We start from the raw sequence: 17,132 nt of genomic DNA on the forward strand, positions 1-17,132 counted from the left end.
ATGGACATTTGGGCTCTTTCCATACTTTGGCTATTGTTGATAGTGCTGCTATAAACATTGGGATGCATGTGCGCCTTCAAAACAGCACACCTGTATCCCTTGGATAAATACCTACTAGTGCAATTGCTGGGTCATACGGTAGTTCTATTTTTAGTTTTTTGAGGAACCTTCATACTATTTTCCAGAGTGGCTGCACCAGTTTGCATTCCCACCAGCAGTGCAAAACAGATCCTCTTTCTCTGCATCCTCGCCAACATCTGGTGTTGCCTGAGTTGTTAATGTTAGCCATTCTGACAGGTGTACGGTAGTATCTCATTCTGGTTTTGATTTGTATTTCCATGATGATGAGTGATGTTGAGCATTTTTTTCTTGGGTCTGTTCGCCATCTGGATGTCTTCTTGGAGAAATGTCTATTTGTGTCTTTTGCCCATTTTGTCACTGGATTATTTGTTTTTTGGGTGTTGAGTTTGATAAATTCTCTATAGATTTTGGATACTAACCCTTTATCTGATATGTCATTTGCAAATATCTTCTCCCATTCCATCGGTTGGTTTTTAGTTTTGATGATTGTTTCCATCACTGTGCAGAAGATTTTTTATTTTGATGAGGTCCCCATAGTTCATTTTTGTTTTTGTTTCCCTTGCCTCCAGAGGCGTGTTGAGTAAGAAGTTGCTGTGGCTGAGGTCAAAGAGGTTTTTGCCTGCTTTCTCCTCGAGGATTTTGATGGCTTCCTGTCTTACGTTTAGGTCTTTCATCCATTTTGAGTTTATTTTTGTGTACGGTAAGAAAGTGGTACAGGTTCATTTTTCTGCATGTCGCTGTCCAGTTTTCCAGCACCACTTGCTGAAGAGACTGTCTTTATTCCATTGGATATTCTTTCCTGCTTTGTCAAAGATTAGTTGGTCATACATTGGTGGGTTCTCTATTCTGTTCCATTGATCTGAGTGTCTGTTTTTGTGCCAGTACCATACTGTCTTGACGATTACAGCTTTGTAATACATCGTGAGGTCCGGGATTGTGATGCCTCCAGCTTCGGTTTTCTTTTTGAAGATTGCTTTGGCTATTCAAGGTCTTTTCTGGTTCCATACAAATTTTAGGATTGTTTGTTCTAGCTATGTAAAGAATGCTGGTGTTATTTTGATAGGTATTGCACTGAATGTGTAGATTGCTTTGGATAGTATTAGCATTTTAACAATATTTGTTCTTCCTATCCAGGAGCATGGAATATTTTCCCACTTTTTTTGTGTGTCTTCTTCAATTTCTCTCATAAGCTTTCCATAGTTTTCAGCATATAGGTTTTTCACCTCTTCGGTTATGTTTATTCCTAGGTATTTTATAGTTTTTGGTGCAATTGTAAATGGGATCGATTCCTTGATTTCTCTTTCTGTTGCTTCATTATTGGTGCATAGGAATACAACCGATCCCGTGCATTGGTTTTATATCCTGCCACTTTGCTGAATTCATGGATCCGTTCTAGCAGTTTTTTTGGTGGAATCTTTTGGGTTTTCCATATAGAGTATCAGGTCATCTGCGAAGAGTGAAAGTTTGACCTCCTCATGGCCGATTTGGATGCCTTTTATTCCTTTGTGTTGTCTGACTGCTGAGGCTAAGACTTCCAATACTATGTTGAATAACAGTGGGGAGAGTGGACATTCCTGTCGTGTTCCTGACCTTAGGGGGAAAGCTCTCAGGTTTTCCCCATTGAGGATGATATTAGCAGTGGGTCTTTCATATATGGCTTTTATGATCTTGAGGTATAATCCTTCTATCCTTACCTTCTTGAGGGTTTTTTTTATCAGGAAAGGAGGCTGTATTTTGTCAAATGCTTTCTCTGCATCTGCTGAGAGGATCATGTGGTTCTTGTCCTTTCTTTTATTGATATGATGAATCACATTGATTGTTTTGCAGATATTGAACCAGCCCTGGATCCCAGGTATAAATCCCACTTGGTTGTGGTGAATGATTTTTTTAATGTATTGTTGGATCCGTTTGGTTAGTATCTTGTTGAGGATTTTTGTATCCATGTTTATCAAGGAGATTGGTCTATAGTTCTCCTTTTTAGTGTGGTGTTTGTCTGGTTTTGGAATCAAGGTAATGCTGGCTTCATAGAAAGCCAGCATTTGGAAGTTTTCCTTCCATTTCTATTTTTTGGAACAGCTTCAAGAGAATAGGTGTGACCTCTTTAAATGTTTGGTAGAATTCACCTGGAAAGCCATCTGGCCCTGGACTTTTGATTTTTGGGAGATTTGTGATTACTAATTCAGTTTCTTTTTCTGGTTATGGGTCTGTTCAAATTTTCTATTTCTTCCTGTTTCCATCTTGTTTCTTTTGTAAGCAAATGATGTAGGCTTAACCTGGTTTGTCCTTGATGAAAATGTTTTCTTCGTCCCTTTTTTTTAATTTTTTTTTAAATTTACATTCAAATTAGCATATAGTGCAACAATGATGTCAGGAGTGGATTCCTTAGTGCCCCTTACCCATTTAGCCCATCCTCCCTCCCACAACCCCTCCAGTAACCCCAGTTTGTTCTCCATATTTATGTCTCTTCTGTTTTGTCCCCCTCCCTGTTTTTATATTAGTTTCCCTTCCCTTATGTTCATCTGTTCTGTCTCTTAAAGTCCTCATATGAGTGAAGTCATATATTTGTCTTTCTCTAATTTCACTTAGCATAATACCCTCCAGTTCCATCCACGTAGTTGCAAATGGCAAGATTTCATTCTTTTTGATTGTCGAGTAATACTCCATTGTGTGTGTGTGTGGGTGTGTATATACACCACATCTTTATCCATTCATCCATCGATGGACATTTGGGCTCTTTCCATACTTTGGCTATTGTTCATAGTGCTGCTATAAACATTGGGGTGCATGTGTCCCTTCGAAACACACCTGTATCCCTTGGATAAATACCTAGTAGTGCAGTTGCTGGGTGGTAGGGTAGTTCTATTTTTAGTTTTTTGGGGGAACCTCTGTACTGTTTTCCAGTGTGGTTGCACCAGCTTGTATTCCTTTTTTTTTCTCTAAATGCTTTTTATGAACATATTTAACAGATAGTTGTTTCAGATATAAGTTTAAAGATCTCACAAGCTATAGCTCTATGCCTTTGAGACAATGTATACATGGAGACTGGAGGCAATACAGCGTATACAAAGAATACATTTAAAGCTAGAAGATTCAGATTAGGATTCTAGTGCTAGAGCTGTTTTTGATCATCACCATGAGGAGGGGGGGATGCTACTGGCACCCATTGGCTAGAGTCCAGGGATGCTGCTAACCACCTGTGGTCCATAGGACAGCCCCACAACAGAGAATTATCTGGCCCCAGAGGTTAGTTGTACTGAGGTTGAGAAATTGCTCTGGTTAAATTCTTGCACCAGAATATTCAAAGCAGAGGGCGCCTGGGTGGCTCAGTCAGTTCAGCATCTGACTTCAGCTCAGGTCACGATCTCAGTTTGTGAGTTTGAGCCCCACTTCGGGTGAGCCTGACTTCTCTCTCTCTCTCTCTCTCTCTGCCTCTTGTGGAATTCTGTCTCTCTGCCCCTCGCTCACTTACACCCTCTCTCAAAAAAAAAAAAAAAAAAAAAAAAAAATTCAAAGCAGCGTTTTTTGGGGTTTTTTTTGCAATAGTAGAAACTGGAATCATCCCAAACAACTATCAACAGTGGAGTCGATAAGTAAATTGTGACATAGTCATGCAATGGAAGAGTATAAGGCCATTAGAATGCATGGCCACTACATTCATGCATCACCAGGGTACATCTCGAAAATGGAGCGAGTGATAGAACATGATTCCTTTTATACAGTTAAAAAAACAGGCAAACTATGTGTACTGTTTAGGGATACTTGTGTGTGTGGTAAAACCACAAATAAAAGCAGTTATTAATACAAAATGTAGGGTGGTGGTTGATTCTGGGAAGGACTGCTGTTGAGGAGAAACACCACATGCTTCTATGGCACTGGTGAAAAATTCTGTTTCTGAAGTTGTGGGGGGTGCATTTTTAATTTCAGAGAAAGTTTACGGAGTGGCGTATCTTGTAAGGACAGAGCTGGATTTGAACTTGAGCAGGCTAGTGCTGGCCCCTTGCTCCAGACCACCATATGGTGCTGCCTCCTGTTAGGTCCCTTCTCTTACCTGCCTCCACTCTCTCCACAGTGTCCGGAGACAAACAACCAGTCGGCCTCCCCCAGCAGGGGGCAGACCCAAGCCCCAGCCCAAGCCTAAGCCTCAGGTGCCACAGTGCAAGGCTCTGTATGCCTACGATGCTCAGGACACAGATGAACTCAGCTTCAATGCCAATGACATTATCGATATCATCAAAGAAGGTAAGTGCATGGCTGGCTGAGACAGCGTCCTAAAGAACATTGTCATTGCCATAAAAACTAGTTTAAACATGAAGGCAATTTATAGGTTCCTCTAACTGAAATTTGCAGCGATAGTCTAGGGCTTCGTGCTCAGTTTGATCAGGGCTCCAGCTATCTATCGATCGATCGATCAATCAGCTCTGCCTTCTTTGTATTTGCTCCCTTCTTAGGCTGTTTTCCTTCATGGAAATGAAATGGCTGCCATGCAAACAGATCAAATTGTGTCTGAAATCTGCTTTATCCCTGAAACTTCTCTTAGCCATTGGACAAAAGTCCTAGATTTTACTCTCATTAGACCCAGTTGCTCATGTGCCCATCCCTGAATCTCTAGCAAGGCAAAGGCTGTACCCGTGGTAAGTTAGGTGTGGCAGGGACTTCTTTGGAAATGGTTGTTAAGACTATCCCACCCAAACTTGGTGGCCTCCTCATAATGATGGTAGATGGAATGGAAGCCAGGGAGACAACCTGTAATATCTGTTATAAAAGTAGTCTGGGGGTGTCTGGGGGGCTCATTCGATTAAGCTTCCAACTCTCGCTTTCAGCTCAGGTCATGATCTCAAGGTTGCAAGATCGAGCCCTGTGTTGGGCTCCATGCTGAGAATGGAGTCTGCTTAATTTTCTCTTTCTCTCCCTCTCCCAATCTCTCTCTCTCTCTTAAAAAAAAAAAAAAAAGTCTGTGAGATTGGCTGAATGCTTTATTAATTTGGTAGAGAAGTTAGAATGTGATTTACATATGACCAAACATTAGTGCTTATGGAAGTACTTTTAAAATGAGAACTCCTGACTTAGGATATTCAAAAACACCATGAAGGAAATGGCATTTGTGAGGAATGGGACAGAGAAGCCATGGAGGGCAGAAAGAGCAGATCACCTTATGAAAGTAAGCCAACGCTCAACCATGGTGCAAGATCTCCCAGGAGACAAGAGGAAGCCAGGAGTGGCCTGGTAGTGGAGGACCCTGAATGTCAGGCTGAGGAGGACTTGTATACAGTGTGGAAGCCGTTACGAACAGAGCAAGGACAAACTGAGTGAAACGGGCCTTGGTAAGACTAGCCTTCGGGAAGAGGTGGCCAGGACACACAGTTCCAGGAAGGGGGTTATTATCAAACTCCTTGATCACATGAGCTCATAGGAGACTTCTAGGTCCCTGGACTGACCTCGTTCTAAAAGACCTCTGGGCATTATTTTGATCTCATCAAATAGTTTGATCTGTCATGAAACTGGATAGCCATCTAGCTTGCTATAGATTTTAATATTTTAGCCATTTAGTATCCTTCCTCCAAAGTGTCGGAGTAGAATTAAAGGCTGAAATAAATGCTCAGTAAACACAAATAGAATTTTTATCACCAGCTTTGTTCAGCAAAAATACTGGAAATGACCAATTACCCAGTAACAAAGATTGGGTAAATAAGCTTTGCTATATCCATTTAGTGAACTTCAATGACAAACGTTTTTATTAAAGATAATGATGCAATACTATATTTACTGAAATGGAAAAATGTTCATGAGAAAAGGCAAAAAGGTTATACAGACTGTAGTCTCATTTTTGTAAGAATGGAAAATAGATGACTATATGCACGTATGTATATGTTATATATAATATATATAATAGAAGATATCAAGTGGTCTCCTTAAATGTTGAATTTTTATTTATTTTCAGTTCTCAATATTTCAGATTTTTCTAGAAATACCATGTATTTTGGGTATAATCAAAACAATTACATATTTGTGTCAAGTGTAGGGTCCTAGAAGTTCTCAAAAAATGCTATAAATTATCACTCTCATTTATGCAGTGTGGTGTCAGTGCAGGAATAGACATATAGATGAGACAGAATAGAATCCAGAAATATAGCCATGTGTATACAGATATTTAATATATGATAAATGTAGCATTTGAAACCAGGGGAAAGGATAGGCATTACTTTCCATTTTGATAAGAAAATAAAGTTCAAGCTCTACCTCATACACAAAATATCAGACTAATTAAAGATCTAAAAACATATAACTAAATTATAAAAATCTTAGAAGGAAACCTAGAATATTAATCTTTGGGGGTGAAAAGTCTTACGATGGAGAACATCAAACCCAAAAACCATAGAGGATTTAAACCTCATGAAAAGGCTAAATTAAAATCTTCTGTATAGTGAATTGTACCGGCACAAAGTTAAATTATAGAAAACAGGCTAGGAAAAAACGTTTTACACCTCTAAATAGCTCCTCCACATGAATAAAAAGACACAGTCCAGTCCAAAGTGGACAGAGGCTCCTGAGACCATGCATGGAGAGGTTCCCTACCCTTTACCCATCGGTGAAGGAGAGCTAACAACTCCACCCGTGACACCAGCAGAAGATTGAAATAAGATCCAGGTCACACTCCCTTTTCCAAATCCTTAAGTTCTGAGTTTTAGAAACCAGAGACGGTTAGAAAGTCGATAATGGTGTGTGTGTATAGGAGATATTACCACATATTAGAACACTTGGTGGTCCCAGGGCAACAGCCTGGGTCAAACTCAGCATCTCTGCTATGCAACATCTGAGCATTCACCCTGTCGGAAGAGACATCATAAACAAACTTACCTTAGTTCAGGTCAGGTTTTGCCATCAAATGAATTACATGAGCCTTTAAGTTTTAAGAACTTTCTGGATTTGGTCATTGCAAATAAAGTTTGGACTATAGTATGTGGTAAGTCAGGGTGAAAGGTACCTTCTTTCATAGCTTACAGCTAGAATAGACTTGGGAAGGAAATTTAACATTTATCAAAATTTTAAAACCCCATGTCAATATAATTACTTTGAATTTACATTTAACCACTTCCATCAAGATAAATCCTAAATAAATAAATAAATATTTAAATGTATAAACAGAAGTCCTAGAAGTATGGGAGAATCCTCTTTTTTAATATCAGTGTGGGAAATATTTATAAAAGTGATAGAAAATCAAGAAGCTGTAAAAATATCATTTGCTTCAACTAAATATTAAAATATAAAAAGTTAAAAATGGGAGGGGGGGATATTTGCAACCCATATGACAAATCCACTAATATATAAAGAATTCCTAATTAAGAAGATAAACACCCGGGAGCCTGAGTGGCTCAGTCAGTTAAGCATCCGACTTTTGATTTCAGCTTAGGTCATGATCTCACAGTTTGTGAGATCAAACCCCATGCTATTAGCACAGAGCCCTATTTGGGATTCTGTCTCCCTCTCTCTCTGCCTCTCCTCACTCTCTCTCTCAAAATAAGTAAACATTAAAAAAAAAAAAAGTAGGGACCAGTGGCACCTGGGTGGCTCAGTCGGTTTAGTGTTCATCTTCAGCTGAGGTCATGATCTTGCATCCATGGGTTCAAGCCTTGCGTCAGGCTCTGTGCTGACAGCTCAGAGCCTGCTTTGGACTCTGTGTTGCCCTCTCTCTCTGCTCCTCCCCTGCTTGTGCTCTGTCTCTCAAAAAATGAGAAAACGTTAAAAAAAATTTTTTTTTAAATAATGGCCAACAACAGAGAAGGTGGCAAATGATAGTAAGTCATGCAGCTATTGGAAGAGAATATGGAAACTCTTTATAAACTGACATGAAATGGTCTTTAGTATATATTATTAAGGTTAAAAACAGTGCAGAATGTGTAGTTTGCTATTGTTTGTGTACAAAAGGGGTAATTTTTATAAATACTTGCTTTTATATACATGACATATCTCTGAAAGTATAAAAAATATATAATATTGCATGCCTTCAAAGAAGGGATCTGCTCATGGTTCATGAGATTGCATCCCATGGAGGGCTCTGTGCTGACGGCTGACAGAGCAGGTCCTGCTTGGGATTCTCTCCCTCTCTCTCTCAAAATAAATAAGCATTTTTACAAAGAACGGATCTGGGTGGCTGTTGTTACTGTTAATGCTTTTGTACTTTTGAAAGTACATCTAAGAATATTACCTATTACAAAAATGAATCATATTGTCTTACAAAATAAAAGGTCTGTATTCTTTGAAGGGACTTTTTTTAATGTTTATTTTTGAGAGAGACAGAGTACGAGCAGGGGAGGGGCAGACACAGAATCCATAGCAGGCTCCATGCTCTGAACTGTCAGCACAGAGTCCGATGCGGGGCTCTAACTCAAGGGCCGCGAGATCATGACCTGAGCCAAAATTGGCTGCTTAACCAACTGAGCCCCTCAGGTGCCCCAAAAGGGCTATATTCTTTGACCCAGGAATCTATCCTACAGACCTACTTGCACAGGGACATAAAGATATATGTGTGAAAGTTTATTCCATCAATAGTGAAAAATTGGGAAAAAATGTCCATCAGTAAGGAAAGGATTCTATAAATCATGGCATACAGTGCAGCCCTTTAAAAAATGAGATACAAACATGGAAAGATGATAGCTATTAAGTATTGAAAAGCAAGATGCAGAATAGTAAGATACAGAATGGCTGTTTGTGTTTAAGATGAGTGTGTGTACAGTTAAAATCACAGAGGAGGGTCTGGAAGAACATTAGCACATACTTCTCACTGGTGGAAGGTCTGGCATTAACGTGGGAAGTGTTGGGCATCAGTTTCTCCCCAGAGTAGATTCTGCACTGGAGGAAGGAGCGGGAACGGTGCAGTGGAGGAGTAGCCCCCATGAGGAAAAGTTGGGGGGGGGCAGGACCATCCCCCCACAACCCACCAGCCTCCCGTGGCCCCACCACGCACTGGGGCTAGCAGGCCTAGGCCCCGAGGGGCGGTCAGGCAAAGCCTCAAGGTGAAGGAGCAGGATCTTCCTAGAACGGGGCCTCGAGTGCTATGTCTGCCGAGGGGGAAGGGCTCCTTTTTACAACAGACTCTTTCATGTAAAAGAAAATAAAGAAGGAAAAAGAACGTAGAAGGAGCCAAACTACCTTTGCCCTGTGGTGTGCCCACAGGACAGGGTGTGTTTGGCCCAGGCACAACTGCCTTGCTCACCCTCACTTTTGCCTCCTCTGTCTCCTGCAGATCCTTCTGGCTGGTGGACGGGTCGACTACGAGGCAAGCAGGGCCTGTTCCCCAACAACTATGTGACCAAGATCTGAGGCACACAGAGACTCTAATGCACAGGCAAAGGAGCTCCAGACAGGGAAGGGGACATTTGGGGGCTCTCCTTCTGATCCATAGCGAGCAATTGCTTCCTTCTCCAAGGCCTGGAGTTTTTCTGGCACCTTCCCCATGGAGGACATTGAAAAGCTGGGTTGGGGACAGGGAGTGTCACTGCATAAATGATCCTAAAAGGTAGCCTCTTCATAGGAGCCCAGGAGGGCAAAACCACCACCCACTAAGATTTATTTATTGTATTTAAACCTGGTGAGAGGACAGGCGAGGTCCACTTGGACCTTGTTGGCTCTATCAAAACAGCACCCCGCTCGCTCACCAGGCCCAGGGAATGGCTGTAAGCGGCCGCTGACAAGTGCCTTTAGTCAAAGAGCACATTTATTTCCTCCCTCTTTTTCTTACCTGACACACACATTCCTCTCTGCCACTTTCCTTCAGGGAGGACCTGCCCTCTTTGCAGGCTGGGCTTGACATGAGCGGGCACTTCCCATGCGAAGGCCAAGGGCCAGCGTGGCCTGCTGAGCCCGCAGGTGCAGAGGGCAGCTGGTTTACACTTTGCCGGGACCCATCAGGCTGCCAGGCTAAGCAGGGGCTGGGCTGTTGGCCTTGCTTTCTCTGGGTCTTCAGTTGGAATGTGGCTGGCCCATGTTGGTTTTGTGTTTAATGCTGTACCTATTATAAGAAGGATCTCTTTTTTTCAAGCTGTACATTTATAAAAACAGATCATATACTGTATATATAAAAATCTCAAGATGGTAGCAACATGTATGAATGTACTAAGTAGTATTCCACTGTACTTATTCATAAGGTAGGTTTTATTACAAAACTCCCACCAGGTACTTACAAATGTGCACTACTCCTTTTCAACTATAGAATCAGTGTTACTGCTTTCTAGCCCAGCCCCTGCAAACCCTTCCCAATCCTTTCCCCATAGATAATTTTCCTCTGCCCCCTGTGCCCCTCCCCTTAACTCCTAAATAAATAAAGGAATCATGAACTACCTGTTCTTTTGTGACATTTGTTATGGGGTGAATTGTGGCCCCACCCCCAAAAAACATGGTGAAGCCCTAACGCCTGTGACCTCATAATATGACCTTATTTGGAAATACAGGGTCTTTATAGAGATGATCAAATTAAAATGAAGTCATTAGGGTGGGCCCTGAGCCAATATAACTGGTGTCCTGATAAAAAGGGGACATTTGGACATGCATGGACACGCAGAGGGAAGATGATGTGAAGGAACAGCCGTCTACAGCCAAGGAGAGGGGCCCCGCCCAGATGCGCTCCCTCACGGCCCTCAGGAACCAGCCCTGCCCACACACAGATCTCGAACTTCCAGCTTCCACAGCTTGTAAGACACTGAGTTTCTGCTATTTAGCCACCCAGTCTGTGGCACTTTGTGAAGGCAGCCCTAGCAAACCAATGCAGTGTTTATTGCAGTAATGGTGAAAAGTCAGAAATGATGTAATATCTATTGATAAGGGAATGGTTTTCAGGGGACACTCACCTCTCTGCCTCTCCTCCAGGTTGCCTTGGCCATTCTGAAGCTACTGGGAAAGTAGGGTTTGACCAGCACACACCTTTCTGTCATTCCAAGATCCTCGAGTCCGTGGGAAAAATTATCAGGGGTTTCATATAAGGAAACAAATGGATCTGAATTTGGAACAAGTAAACCATTTGATTCTGCATTTTCAAGAACAGGGAGCAAACTTCATTTGGTAACAATAACAACATTTAAAGTAGATTTCCGTTCCATTTTGTGACCAGTTGAGAGGAAAATAAAGCCATAATGTGATGACACGAGGAAAGGTAATCCCTGTTTACACCAAGAGTCTCTTAATATTTGACAAAGGATCTTCACATTCCTGGACTCGCGCAAAGTGGGAGGAAGGCGCTAGAACCAGAATTCGAACGAAGGAGCATCCTGGACCCCCCACAGCCTCAACACGCAGGTGGCTTTCTCACAAGCAGGACTGCCAAGATCACCTTCCATTGTTACCACACACCCTTGGAGGGCTCGTTTTTCCCCCCTGAAAATCAGTCCTGGGATAAAAGAAGACCAACTTTAAAAGAATTTGGGGCCAAGTGACAGGACAGTCTGAGTTGAGCATAGGTTATTTTGAAAAGGGCTATCTTGAGGATAAATATTAGCTCAAGCTCTGGAGGAACTAAGGTGACCTTGATGGGCAGTAGAAGGAATCACTGTGAAACTCCTTAAAAAAAATGTATTCATAAAAAAAGGATGAGACTGTACCATTTGAGACAACATGGATGAACCTAGAAGGTATTATGCTAAGTGAAATAAATCAGACTGAGAAAGACAAACACTTTATGATTCCACTCATCAGTAGAATCTAGGAAAAAAAGAAAAAAATAGACCTATAAATACAGAGAACAAACTGGTGGCCGGAAGAGGGAGGGAGGGAGGTTGGGGGGACAAAATGGGTGAAGGTGACAGGGAGATATACAGGCTTCCAATCACATTATGAATAAGTCATGGGAATAAAAGGCACAGCATAAGGAATACAGTCAATGGTACTATAAGTGATGTAATGGGACAGATGGTAGCTACACTTGTGAGCAGAGCATCATGTATAAACTTGTCAAATCACTAAGTTGTACACCTGAAACTACAGCATTGTGTGTTAGCTATACTGAAAAAAAAATTAATGGCTTTACATAATTTTCCTAATGTTATGCATTAAAGAATAAAATAACCCAGGGGCGCCTGGGTGGCTCAGTCAGTTAAGCATCATCTGACTCTTGATTTCGGCTCAGGTCATGATCTCATGGCTCCCGGATTTGAGCCCCGCATCGGGGTCTGTGCTGACAGTGCAGAGCCTGCTTGGGATTCTCTCTCTTTCTCTCTCTCTCTGCCCCTCCTCCCCCACCTCCAAATAAATAAACTTAAAATTTTTAAAATGGGGAGAAAAATCAATCCTGGCTACTTTTAATGATTGGCCTTTAAAACTGGAGTGTAACCAGGACCCCTCAGGCTCTAGGTGACAGCGTAGGAACTGAGTCCAGCCTCTGGACAAGCAGCAGGAAGAGCCCTGGCTCAGGACCACAGAGCAAGCCCCACCTCTGCACCCAGAAGCCTCGCCTAGTGCCAGGCCCAAGGGGGTCCACAACAAGTGATGCTTGAGTAGGTGAGTAAACACTTGTTTATAGGTGTGAAGTCCTTATCCTAGGCTTCTCTTGGCCCCGTATCTAGCCAGGCCTGCCATTTTGTTCACTGTTCAGCTAAGTAGTCGTGTGGTTAGTTTGGGAGTCACTTCACCTGGGAGAGTGTAAAGAGGATCAAGGGGCCACCCCTGCCTTCTACAATACCCCATCCTGTTTGGAATGATTATATGCTTACACACATATACCATACATATACAGAAGTAGAAAATGCAGTGTGAAGATGTGACAGATCCCTTCAACCAAAGGTTTTAAAGTAACCAAGTACCAAGTGAGCAGGCTTGAATGTTCCCTACGACAGAGATGTTCAAACGAGCAATAGACCAGCAGTTCTCAAACCCTTTGGCCTCAGAACCCCTTTATACTCTTCAGTGTTACCAACATTTAAAAAAATAATAAAAATAAATAAAATTTTAAAAAGGGGAGCCTGGGTGGCTCAGTTGCTTGAGTGTCTGACTTTGGCCCGGGTCATGATCTCACAGTTGTGAGTTCAAGCCCCGCGTCGGGCTCTGTACTGACAGCTCTGAGCCTGGAGCCTGCTTTGGATTCTGTGTCTCCCTCTCTCTCTGCCCCTCCCCTGCTCATGCTCTTTCAAATAAACATGTTAAAAAAATTAAAATAAAATATACTCTTCAATGTTATTGAAGACCTCAAAGAGTTCTGCTTTTGTCTGCTATAGCTATCTGTATTTACCATAAGAGAAATTAGAAAATTAAAAAAAATTTTTTTTTTTAATGTTTATCTTATTTTTGAGAGAGACAGCACAAGCTGGGGAAGTACAGAGAGAGAGGGACACAGAATCTGCAGCAGGCTCCAGTCTCTTATCTAAGCTTTCAGCACAGAGCCCAATGCGGGACTCAAACTTGTGAACCATGAGATCACGACCTGAGCTGAAGTCGGTTGCTCAACTGACTGAGCCACCCAGGAGCTCCTAAAACAGAAAATTTTAAAACACCAACAAACACACATACACATTCCACTAACCACCAGAGCGATGACATCATCACTTCTCATAGCCTCTGGAAGATTCCACCTTACACTAATGACAGACAAGAACAAAAAAAGGCAAACATCTTAGTATTATCATGAAAATAGTTTTGACCTCATGGTCTTCTTGAAGGAGTCTCAAGATACCCCAGGGGACCCCAGGCCACATTTTGAGAACCACCAGAGGGACTAAGTGCTAATAAACAGGGGGTGGAGCAGGCAGCGCAGTTAGCTCTCTGAAAACATCATGCAAAAGGGTCATCTCTTCCACAGTGCTTACGGAAGCAAGACGATGCCCATGGAGAGGGCAAAGGGTGAGGCCTTTTTTATAAGCCTGTTCCCCCAACAGGTGTGAAAACCATGCACACATGTTGCCTCAGCCCATCTGGTCAAACCTGATACCATCATTACCAAGCCCAGCCCTAATGGTGTGGAAAGGTGATGGGAAGCAGTTTCCTTTTAAAAAGAATTTTTTTTTGTTTAGTCATCTTTGAGAGACAGAGAGAAACAGAGCATGAGCAGGGGAGGGGCAGAGAGAGAGGGACACACAGAATCGGAAGCAGGCTCTAGGCTCCGAGCTGTCAGCACAGAGCCTGACACGGAGCTCAAATTCACGAACCGTGAGATCGTGACCTGAGCTGAAGTTGGACGCTCAAATGACTGAGCCACCCAGGCGCCCCAACAGTTTCCTTTTTAAAGAACATTCCTTGTGGGGTGCCTGGGTGACTCAGTCGGTTAAGCGTCTGACTTCAGCTCAAGTCACAATCTCACGGTTTGTGAGTTAGGGCCCTGCATGGGGCTCTGTGCTAACAGCTCAGAGCCTGGAGTCTGCTTTGGATTCTGTGTGTGTGTCTCTCTCTCTGCCCCTCCCCTGCTTGCACACTCTCTCTCTCTCTCAAAAATAAGTAAACATCAAAATAAAGAAAGAACATTTCTTCCAAAGTGCACATACCATGTCCACTCATGTTCCAACAGCTGGAACTTAGTCACGCCTCAACTGCCAGGGAGGCTGGGAGAGTCTTGCTGGGGGCAGTTAGTTTCGGTGTGGAGAGCAGCTTATCCCAGGCACCAGGGAGAGATCTTCCTCCTCCTTCAGGCATGGCTCCTTCCAGGCAGAGATGTCCACAAGAACAAGTACGAGACAACATGGCTATGCATCCATGTAACTGATGATCTTCACTGACTTGCCACAGAGCAGGGCTTATACATAATCCAAATCTTTTCTCTTCTGGACTCCCTCTGAACTCCGCAGACCTCCTGAGTGAAGCTGGGCAGACTAAAGGCTGGCCCTGCCTCTACTTGCTACTTTTACAGTGGCTTCATTGCCAGGTGGGGTCAGAGTCCAGTTTCGGGAGTACGGTGTGTACAGGATGCATCTTTGGTGGAGAACCTGATGATGTTCTTGGCACCTTTCACTCTTATGGCCAAAGAGTGGGAGCCATTCTGCAACATCACTCCGTTTCCTGCCTTGTTTTGTGTCGCTCCAGAGGCCTAGCTTGTCTTCACAGTTGCTCCTGAATTTAGGAACTTATTTTTACTCTTACCAACTACTTGATGTCTTTCCTGCCTACAGTACTGCACCTGCCCCTTCTAACCAGCATGAACTACTCTAAAACCACTTAGCAAATGAGAAGGATCAGTGCAGTTCACTACTTTGCCCAAGGTCATGCAGCTCTGAAGTAGAGGAACCCATCAATTGACCCCTGATCTGACCCCAATGCCCATGCTTTTCATCTTTGTCTTCAATCAAGCAAATAACAAAGAGTTTGATAGTCTGTCAACCTTTCAACTTCCAATATCTTTTTCTCAAAAATCAAAAACCAAAATTAAAAAAAAACTCACAAACAGGACTCAACAGCTATAAATTTGTAAACTCTCTCTCTCTCAGAGACAGCAGGCACACGAGCAGGGGAGAGGTAGAGAGAGAGGGGAGAGAATCCCAGGCAGAAACCATGCTGTCAGCACAGAACCTGACATGGGGCTCAATTCCACAAACAATGAGATCATAACCTGAGCCGAAATCAAGAGTCAGATGCTTCCGAGTGAACCACCCAAATGCCCCTGTAAATTGCTTTGACAGGCAAGAGCTGTGCCTAACATATCTTTGAATGCCCAATGTCCATCTCATTCCAAGACCACCACCTCCTTATAATAATAGCCACAAATATTCAAGCACATCCAGACACTGTGCTAAGGGCTTGGCATACTTTACTTTGCACTACAACATTATGAGGTAGATGCTCTTACCCCCATGTTACAGACACAAAAAGAAGGCACAGAGATCATAGTTGCTAAGTAGACTCAGACCCATGCGATGCAGCTTCAGCATCTGTGCTCTTCAAATACTATGGTTCCATCACCTCATTTTCTAGTTGCAATGCTTTTATATTATGATTTCTACTTTTACAGTAGTAATTTCTTATTTCATATGTATAACACTTTAGTTTTGGGTGCCTGCTATGGCACATAGGAAGGATCTTAAAGGTCTTTTTTTATGACATCCTGTAAATAGGAATTTCCTGAGTCGGGGTATTTAATATTTAAGCAAAATATGTAATAAAGAAGCTATAAAATGTCTCAGAATAGTCTACAAAACCCATCTCTTCTTGACGAGAAGCTGGAGCTCAAGCATCTCCGGGAAGCGAAAGCTTCCTCGCAGGGTCTCACTTCATTACTATTCACATGTGTGACCCAAGTCAGCCTAAGGCTGCCATGGGAATGAGTCTCACTCAAAGAGAGATACTTCTAAAGCTTTACACTAGGACTTTAACACAGAAGACTCCCATTTCTCCAAGTGCTCACGCACATAAAGACTTACTTAGGCGGCCCGGCCTGCCTAGGGAGAGGGGTGGGAAGTGAGCACTAGCTACAGCCAGCCAGGCTCGCCTCCCAGGGCAGCCAGAAGCCACAGCTGAGTCTCAGAACCAGCACCTGCACATCTCACTGTCACGCAGAAGGCAGCATTTACCACACTCTGGACTGGGGAACGGCGGAGTTAAGAGTTTACTGCAAAGCTTCTCTGAGCCTTTATGAATCGTAATGTGTTTGCAATGTTTCCCGAATGTATTTGACTAGCTCCTTTTTCTCAAAAAGCAATTAACATGTGCTGAGCTAATAGTTTGGGAAGTTGTTGCTGTAAGACACTCATTTATTTTATGGGTTTTGTTTTTGTTTTTAGTGGTTGGAGACTGTGAATGCATTCACACTTAGAGAATAATGCTAAATGTGATCAACTGCCTGCCAAAAAAAAAACAAATAGTAACCCATGAAATAGGAAAATGCATTCCAAGTTTCAACATTAACAAGGTGTCACAGACCCGGTTTTGTTTTCCAGTGGTGGCCCCTTAGGACTGACATTCCTGGTCCCCACCATGCCTTTGAAGGAGAGGCATACTGTGAGGGCTGCTTCTGGTAGCCCTCAGCCCAGTGGGCCAGGCGTTCCTGTATAGGAATGAGAAAATAGTTGAGTACATTCTGAAAAGGAACAGTCATAGTTATCCTCCCGTTTTCAAATTTCATCATGAATCTTTTTATATCTCAGAAGTTT

The 17,132-nt window shown here is 42.7% G+C and overlaps 1 protein-coding gene across 1 annotated transcript in view; it reads left to right on the forward strand.

The window, feature by feature from the left end:
- Positions 1 to 10,415, forward strand: part of MYO1E (myosin IE) — a 211,567-nt gene extending 201,152 nt beyond the window's left edge. The window contains exons 27-28 of the mRNA XM_042988744.1: positions 4,151 to 4,320; positions 9,323 to 10,415. Of these exons, the coding sequence (XP_042844678.1) occupies positions 4,151 to 4,320; positions 9,323 to 9,399 (247 nt within the window). The 3' untranslated portion in view covers positions 9,400 to 10,415. The remainder of the gene's footprint in view (positions 1 to 4,150; positions 4,321 to 9,322) is intronic.
- Positions 10,416 to 17,132: the final 6,717 nt, after the last annotated feature.

This window comes from Panthera tigris, chromosome B3, assembly GCF_018350195.1.
Source record: "Panthera tigris isolate Pti1 chromosome B3, P.tigris_Pti1_mat1.1, whole genome shotgun sequence".
NCBI classification, from domain to species: Eukaryota; Metazoa; Chordata; class Mammalia; order Carnivora; family Felidae; genus Panthera; species Panthera tigris.